Source organism: Mus pahari, chromosome 8 (genome assembly GCF_900095145.1).
Source record: "Mus pahari chromosome 8, PAHARI_EIJ_v1.1, whole genome shotgun sequence".
NCBI classification, from domain to species: domain Eukaryota; kingdom Metazoa; phylum Chordata; class Mammalia; order Rodentia; family Muridae; genus Mus; species Mus pahari.
The window spans coordinates 93,373,805-93,383,185 of NC_034597.1; the positions used below are offsets into that span (position 1 = coordinate 93,373,805).

At 31.5% G+C, this 9,381-nt stretch overlaps 1 protein-coding gene across 8 annotated transcripts in view; it reads right to left on the bottom strand.

Annotated features, from left to right (window-relative positions):
* Positions 1–752: 752 nt before the first annotated feature.
* The window catches only part of Rbm26 (RNA binding motif protein 26), a 66,547-nt gene continuing 57,918 nt past the window's right edge, over positions 753–9,381 (bottom strand). For 5 of the 8 annotated variants that reach the window (XM_021202853.2, XM_021202850.2, XM_029541937.1 and 2 more), the window contains one exon: positions 8,627–9,370. In XM_021202853.2, coding sequence (XP_021058512.1) covers positions 9,281–9,370 — 90 coding nt within the window. In that variant the 3' untranslated portion in view covers positions 8,627–9,280. Of the gene's footprint in view, positions 3,820–8,604; positions 9,371–9,381 lie in introns of those variants that run through there. The other 3 variants (XM_029541936.1, XM_029541938.1, XM_021202852.2) reach the window with 2 other exon arrangements.

Below are 9,381 nucleotides of genomic sequence, written 5' to 3' on the forward strand. Positions count from 1 at the left end.
ATAAAGAAAATATCTAACAACAAAAAGAAAAATAAAAAAGTAAAAAAAATAAAAACCTCTATAAAGATCACCAAAGTTTATGCCCTTTGAGATAAAGATGTATTTTTAATCCCCAGAATTTGTCACAAGTAAACAGGTTACCATGGAACTTTTTCTAGGTGGCAGATGCATAGCTAATAATAAACACAAAACTATGTAATCCTTGTAAGAAAATTAACTATGAAAGCAACATGCTGACGGTGGGGGAAAGAAACTACATGAGACAAGGAGGGGAAAGGGTCTATATCGCCATCAGGGGAACTACTGAACACAGTTAATATATACCTTCACCTTCAGACTCTATGGCCGTCACTCTTAAGAAATCACTGTAGTATTTTTATACTTATCACTCAACATAGGAAGAACTTTTTGGCTACCAGATGAAAAAAAGAGAAATTCAGCAGTATAGAAGCCGGAGGAACTAAGGAAAAATGTAACTAAGGTTTGCACATGCATGGGCAAAAGCATTGGGCTGATAATACACTGGAACCATGGTTGACCTTGAAGAACTTCAAGTGGGAACTGAAGGTAGAGCGGGAAAGAGGAAGCATTTGGCTATTTCTTCACTAACAGTGTCAGAAATCTCCACTGTGTGTGCATGGTGAATATACACCTTAAGCATGTAAACATAACTGTTATTAAGAGATACCATAATTTTAAAACATTAACAACTGTTTTTATTAAGACTATTTTATTTTTTAAAATTTCAAAATATAAAAATAATAAACATGGATATTTAATAAACAACATAATTCAACTATAAATAATAGAAGTGTTGACAACCCACATAAACACAGTCACTATAAACATTCTGTGCATACAAGAGTAGTTTTCTAGTTCAAGTTTTACCTTTTTCAGTTCAAGTTTTATCATCACTTTTAAAAATAAACAAGGAAGCTGCTACAGCTTAACCAGTTACTTTCGCTCCACTCAAAGAGCAGGGAATTCCCCCATGCCAACACGCATTCATGAAATGGGATAATTATGGGCACAGGTGCTAACCACTGGAACAACCCAGTCTTCAGACAAGAAAAGACTCCTTTGGTGTTTTCAGATTCAGTAACAGTTCATAGAAACTGAGTTAAAATAAATCACTTATTAAAGGAAATCTTGTGCCAGACAATATGTTCTGAAGTATTATCACACTCAAAACAGGTTTTGGATTCTGAGAATCAGAAGTAAGCATATAAGAGAATGCTTTGCTGATGCTTTCCTGTATCTTACCAACATCCACTAAATGCTGGAATAAAATCTTGGGGCAGAACAACAAATACACATTAATGGAAAACTAGTACAATGAGTACAATGTAATAACTCATTTCTTTATAACTCAGCAAATATTCTGTAAATATCTGTACGAAATACTCTGCCTTCAGTTGAGGAAAGGACAGATGAGAGTTTAAAGCAAAGTAAAATTTCATAATTTTAGGACTAGAAAAGTTTTCCATTTCAAATATGAGGGAAAAACATGCTTGAGTATATCATTTTTAAATGCTACTCAAATTAATAGCCTCCCTCTTATCAAAATAAACTATTTTCTTTTGGGAGAAGCTGGGCACAAATAAGGACACAGTCATTCTGCATTATTTTCTTAAATTATTAGGTGTTCTCTAATGGGGCTGTGGTCTTACCCCAACTCTAAAATACCTCTTTATAATGCTGCTGCTAGCTAAAGTGTAAGCGATAATAGATTAAAGCCTAGCAAAGACGAAACAACAGACGCAATGACACTGGAAGGTTTTATAGCACCAATGACTGTTTCCTAAGACACTTGAGGGGCCTGTATCACTTTAAAGTATTATCTTGTAAACAAGACCAAAAATATTTAGTTGATCTGTATTTTGAGCATAAATATTTATAAATTCTATTTAAAAAAAAAACAAATATAGCATGACTAGAGCGACCAATATTGTAAAATCTAAATATATTGAAAAATATAAAGATATATAAAAGGCTTCCATAATGCAATCATGCAGAGGTAAACTGCTCCATTCAATTACACAAAAATGATTTTGTACAGCTATGTACACGTAGCTCCATGACAAGTCTATTCAAGAAAAAATTGAAAAGAGAATCTCTAATTAGCTGATTTATAGGGACTTAAATGTAACTGCCAATTTGAAAAAAAAAAAAATCTACCAACAATTTAAAAAAAAAGGCAATGATGACCTCCGATTCCCAAGGGCATATTCCACGTTGTTTTGCTTTGTTTTTAATTCAATAGCAAAGTAAAAAGCAATGGCAAAATTAGTTAAGGTGACAGTGTGTGGCATTCACCTATGAACAAATCAAAAGAGTTACTGGCAGGTATGGTCTCTTCAGACAATATCCTTTGGCTCTAAATTAAGCAGCTATAACACTACTACTATAAAGTCTTTTTTGAAAAAAAAAATCAACTAGTCTGATTAAACATTTATGAATACTTTATGGCTATCTGCCAATTTGAAAAAAAAACACACACACAAAAAAGTGGGCATGTGGTGGGGCACAACCAAACAAAATGCCTTTTTGGCTATCCAAATTATTATTTAAATGATTAATTACCTAATATACATGCCTTTCCTTTAACCATGAATGTATAATCAATGTAGCTCAAGACAGATCAGTTATGACTATGAGTTTGTTACATCTTGTTTTTCATGAAGACAATCACAATGCATACTCAAGAGGGAAAAAGTGTTTACAGGTATCAGCTTTATAGAAGAAAGTGTGACTGAGTAGAACTTAAAGAAAATAGAAAAAAAAAAATCAGAATCAATATATTTGGACTTTTCCAAGTAAGAGTGGCTGTCACATTAGGCTTCTCAAATACCCCTAATAATCTATGAAGAAATACTCAAAATAACTTAGTGAAAAACTATTTTGGGTATGCTATAAAAAGAACTTTGTTAATATTTATAATGAAAACTTTAATTTTATACTTTGTAAAGTTTAAGCTATATTTCTTATAAGTAATTAGTACACAGTTATAAAGCAGCTGAAAACTATTCCTTAAAAAACAAACATGTAACACTATTTCCCTTTGCTTATAGGATTGCCTTTGATGTCTTGATTACAAGTGATGAAAACTGTATAAATTAGACAAATTTAATAGATGGTTTTCAATTTTAGAACCCATAGATTAGCATTTATTATTTGAAAAGAAATGAAATGATTTTCCTTGTTTTTGAGGAATTAAGAACAGCAAAAAAATGCACTGGAGTCAATGGCCCTGGCAGTTCCAACAAATCAACACACTTCCAAGAAAGAGACAAGTTAATTACAGTGTGTAACACGTACTTTAACGTCTGCTCAAAACTTTTAGTGGCTATCCTAATTCAATAAATATATCCTAAAATTAAAAAAAAAATTAAAGCCAAACTTATGTTTAACTTTTTAATCCATTTTCTTCATTCTAAATTGTTCAATTAATGCTCTCATGGCTTTATAGATTTCCCAAACATATCTCTCAGTTTGCCCGGGACATAATACATCTCATAAGGAAACTAAAAGGCCTTGTTCCTTCTTAAGGTGTTTTACAAATTAAATTGCTATAAAGGGAAGAAAACATTTCTAAATAAGGTCATAAACCTCATACATTTGATACACGTCTGGACTCAGATGTACTTGTACAGAACTATAAAGATAAAATGGTCATCACAGTACATGTAAACATCTATTCAGATTGATAGAGAGCAAACCAAATGACAAGATGATATTATTAACAGTCGTCTCCAGACAGGACAAACAGGGCTTTGCTCATGTAGTCAAAAGCTAAATTCAGGCAGTGATGTTCTCTCTCTGGTGGAAAAAGAAAACACTTATTAAAAAAAATTTATTTTAATAAAAAGAATTCAAAATTCAAATCACAGTATTGAACTATCTCTAACTTAATAAAATATTTTTTAAAATCTTCATGAAAAGAATCAAAATGAAAGTTACAGACAAGTTTTATCAAAGATTACCTTTAGGCTAAAGTGATTTTAACAAAACCCCTCTGTATCACGCCTTCTGAAAACATTAAGTGTTGAAATCACAGCACTATAAAACAGCAATTATTAAAATTCTGGGGTGAGAAAATTTACTAATTGGTCAGGTGGTATTTTTACATAGAACTGTGAGTAGGCAAAGAAACTTTTAAAAAACATGTACAAGCCTCAAGTCACTATAAATAAACCAAAACCAAATTTCTTAAAGTGTCCCAATGATAATAACAAGGATACCTTATTTTCTTAAGCTCCAAACAATGATCATTTAGTTCTTTAATCACCCTATATGACATAAAATTCTACACCAAGCACCAAGTGCAACAACAAAAATTTCAAAAGGAACATATAATGAGACAGTGCCTGGCGTATGGAGGAGGACTAACTTTAGATGGGTCAGATGAGTGGATGAAATAAAGAAACAGAGGTGAAATTTAGAAAAGATCAAATATAAAGTTGATATAAAAGTAAAACAAAATACTTTATTTATTAAGTAACAAGCACAAAAAAACTAACAGACTACCTAAAGGTTATTATCACATTCGATATTTTCTACTAAGCAAGTCTGCTTTCATTAGAAATAGCTGACAGTAGCAATCACATCCAGCAAATTTTTTTCCTTTTGTAAGAGAACTGGGCATCTATTTAGGAGGTTGTGTTCCACCTAAGTGTACATATGATGAGACAAAAAAATAATCCCACCCTTTTCTACAAGACTAGATCCACACTGCTCTTTAGTTCAAGGGATAGATAAAAGTTGAGTTTTTACTATCTCAGAGAAGTATGTCTTCTTTTTGACTTGGCAGATTTTATACTGGGTAGTATACTGGTGGTTTAAAATCTATGTTAGTAAATGCCCATTTTTAGTTATTGAATTTTAGAAGGAAAAAAAAAGTACTGGAAGAAAAAAAAATCTGTTTTGAAGACTTAGCTGAGTTTTGGGGGTTATGGGACTTAGAGATAGTTATATAAATGCTAAACTAATTAATTAGCTAAAGCTATTTTTCTATAATTAGCCTATATTCAGTATGGGGGGAGATGTATTTTGATAAAATCTGCATAGTACTGTGATATAGCCACTAATATTTCAACAAACCAAATAGGCAAACACATTTGATTTCTTTTTTTGTATCATTATTCCCAATGGTTAATGTTGCCAATAAAATGGAATACAGCCCCTCCCTCTTCCAACTCCCAGGAAACAGTTCTGGTAGCAAGATACTTTCTTCAATGAAGCTTAGCCCATACTTGCTACAAGTAACCAGCTAAAACAGTGAAGTCTTTCTTATCTTCATAGTAACTACTGGTTTGTTACATTTGATCATATTGCAATAAAACAGAACCAATGGAACTCTTTTATTTCCTGCAACAAGCTTTCATTAAATGTCTGGGCAACAGTTACTTATTTGTTTAAAAAAATTTTTCAATTATCCAATAACATTTAAAACATTATTTAGAGATTTAAAAAAATATGCAATGTGACAACCATCCCTTGAGGTAATCCTAATCAATCTTTTAACCAGAAATATATAATTTCCCCAGTAGTTGCCTACATCGCCTATAGTCTTTCTCCCACTTCCAACTCTACTTGTACAACCAGATAACCATGTGTGTACAATAAAGCAGCCAACTGATCAGAACAGCTGTAGAATTAAAAGGGTTTCTACTTTTAGGGAGAATACTATGGAAGAATGGAGATGGAAAAAAAAAGATATAAACCTTGCTTTGTTGAAAAAAAGGAAATAGGTACTTTTTTTTTTTTTAAACCATGCTTGTATGCAAAGAGAAAAGCTATAAGTGGGAATAGAAAGATCTTGTAAATACAGATGTCTGCTTGCATGTTATAGGATAAATGCAACTTGTGCTGGCAAATGCAAGCATTTGAAGACATATATACAAAACTTTAGCAAGAGGTACTGTATGAACTATTGCAATCAAATCTAAGTTGTTACCGCTGATGAGAAAAACATTAGATAGGAGTAACTGGCTTATATATAAAACTGTTTTAGAATCAGATGCTAAGGTATCACTAGGGACATGAGATATAACAGAGATCATTCAGTCCATCTCTTTTCATTTAATGAATAAGGAACAAACTCTGTATAAGGCAAGAGACTTGTCTAAGTCTACAGAGTTAGACACAGAGAGGAGAACAAAAGCTAAATCTATTAATCCTTTTTCAGTTCCCTATGCTAGGTCACCTAGGCACCAATTTAGTGAGATGGTCTAGATTGGTGTTCTCAGCATTTCTAACCAAGTACTCTAATTTAAAAAAAGAAAAGATAAATTAACTCCTGGAAATGACTATAGTACTTACTTAATATTACACAATCTAGAGGCCTGAACTGGGAAAATGTCAGAATTGATTCTAGGTATCTACCTCCATCGCTACCTGTGACCCCTGTGAAGAGACACATTACCACTATCATTTTATAAAATGGCCCCAGTGACTGAGGAGACTATCAGATTTTTAGAAAATTGATAAGAATTAACAAGGGAGGTAATTGTCAACCTCATTATTATAAATGTAAATGTCCATTCATTCATTATTTCATCCAACAAACATCTAAGTGCTCACATGAGCCAGGTTTATTATAAGCACTAAGAGATAAAAAGATGAATAAGACATGGTCCCCTTCGTGGAGGAGCTCGCAATCTAGTGGGGGAAGACAGACATATAAACCAGATAAATTATAGTACAACATTAAATATTATAACAGAGATATGAACAAAGTGCTTTTTAAAAGGGTAAACATGAACTGCCTGAAGATTAAAAAATCTACTAATTCTGTGCAGTATTTTGAGGTAAATACTATCATGGTTATCACAATCTCATGGTTGAGCAATAATTAGGAAGGACACAGCAGCAGAGTTCTGCAATTTTTTTTTCTTTTATAAAGCTGGTACTGAAATCACAATGCTTATACTAAGAATACAGTACTTCCACTTGGTCATTATGACTTTTATAAAGTTGGTAGTGAAATCAAAATGCTTTTATTAAAAATACAGTACTTCCACTTACTCACTATGACTTTGGGTAAACCACTCCATTTCTAACAGTCTTTTCTTATAAGAAAAACAAGAACTACCATCTACTTTAAAAGGTATCTTATGTTTTAAATGAAGAAATATGTGTACATAGAATACTAGTATTTAGAAACATACTCATGAATTAAAACTCAATAGCAACACATCCCTAACATCTATAACAAAATGCAGGTTAGTGCTTATAAAAGTACAAATGAGAATCTAATAAACCCTGGGAATATGTAATCCTCACACTAGAGGACCAGAGTCAGATTTGGTCTTCTGATTCATTCAAAGCACCAACTTAAAATATTGAAATTCTTAAGTTATTAGGCAATTTCAGGCTAGGGAAATTGATAAGCATTTATGAGCTTAACTGAATAGAATTGGTAATTTCAGTTACATTTCTAGGGAAATTTATAATAAATTTTGAAACTATCATCAAAACATAAAGCCAAAAATAGAATGGAGATTTAACTGGCCTTGGAAAGATTTACTTTCTTTATAATACCTGTTTGGTGTAAAGAGAAGAAACGTGAGCCTCTGCCAATTTGGCATCTTTCACGACTACTAAAAAGAAAAGAAAACAAACTTACCTAATGAATCAGAATAACACATAGTAAACATACAAGAAACTATATAAAAATATACCACAGTCTAAGTAAACTTAAAGTCATGATTTTAGCAAATGGAATCTGAGCTTGAAATTTTAAATATAAATGTGCACTAATTGCAAATCAAACATTTCTATAAAGTAGTATTGGCATAAAAAACACAACTATAACCTCAAGTGTAAGGGGGAAAAGACACAAATTATAATATGGCCAAAGACTGGTATTGGTGAGATTAGTTTTTGGTTGTGTTGATCCCCAAATGGAAGAAAGTATTTTTGTTAAAATGTGGTTTAAAAGAAAAAAAAAAAATCACTATAATCTTGAGAAGCAGAGATACTTGAATATAAAGATTTGAAAAGATATAGTAACTTAGTAATCTCCTAACCTTGTTCTACAAAGAATATATTTCTTGAAAACAGTTTAGTTAACTTTCAATAATTATATTCATGTGCTAGAGAAATCCACTTTTAAAAAAAAAAATCACAGTATTGTTGCAAATGTGAAAGAATTTTATAAAAGTATAGTAAATGCACACTTAAAATATCAGACTGGAACACTTACCAAACAGTGTTTTCCTAAAGTAGTATCTATAGTACATTTCTTTATTCATACATCTTCAAATGGTCAAGTTTTCTTTCATACATCCAAAATGTAATATGAAGTTGTCTTATTCACCAAATGTTAGCGCTACTTGAAGTCTGGTTCCAAACTAATCAGCCTGCTTTTAAATTTTAAGACATCTGTTGAAAATTTATATGATCAAACCAAACCGAAGTGGTATAAATTTTANACATTGGATTGCACATCATTGTAAAGGTACCAGTAACCATTATTATTTAGTGATTATAGCTCTTTTTGATAGGGAGAAGGCAGATCACCATCTGGAATGGTCTGTTTCATTTTCTCTTTTTTTTTTCTTTTTTCTTTTCTTTTTTTTTCTTTTTCTTTTTTCTTTTTTAAATCAAGGAACANTGTCGTGAATTTTTTTTGTCATTGCTTTTTTTTTCTTTTCTTTTTTCTTTTAAGAGACCATTCCACTTTATTTTTAGCATCCAGATGCATAAGGACTCATATGTAAAGCAGTCATACACCATTATCATTAACACCCATGTGATAAAATACATACACAAATCCAACAAACGGCTAATACATAGTAAAGCCTAAGCATACTACTATGCAGTATTATGAATACATAACTTGGAGACTTTAGTTAGCGTACTATGTCATCTATTCATTTTGAAAACATTCATTAAGATTTTAAATGCAAATTCATTCCTTATTTGGAGTAAAACAAAATCCTCTATGTTATAACAAGTATGGGTCATAAGTATTCAAATCTATTCATTAATTTACAAATAACCCAAAGAATTCTGTAATGTTCAATAGAAGTATGTAATAAAAACATTGCATATGTCCTATTGTGATGTCTTTAGCAATTGTTTACTNAAATAAAATGCAAACATCAATCTTCAAAATACAAGATCAGAAGGTAGTTTTCTTCTTTTATCTATTTGTGAAATCCATCGTCATCATATTTTACCAAAAATTGTTTTTACAAATATGTAAAAGTACATTAGATAATACTAATGAAACACAGGTAGAGTTCTAGCATATGCAGATCAATGATCAGTCAAATCATCTTCTCCAAGAACGAGATTCATTGTCCTCTTCTTCTTCGTCATCATCTTGAAGTAATGAGTCATCCACCAAAGACTCTTCCTGAAACTTTAGGTTAA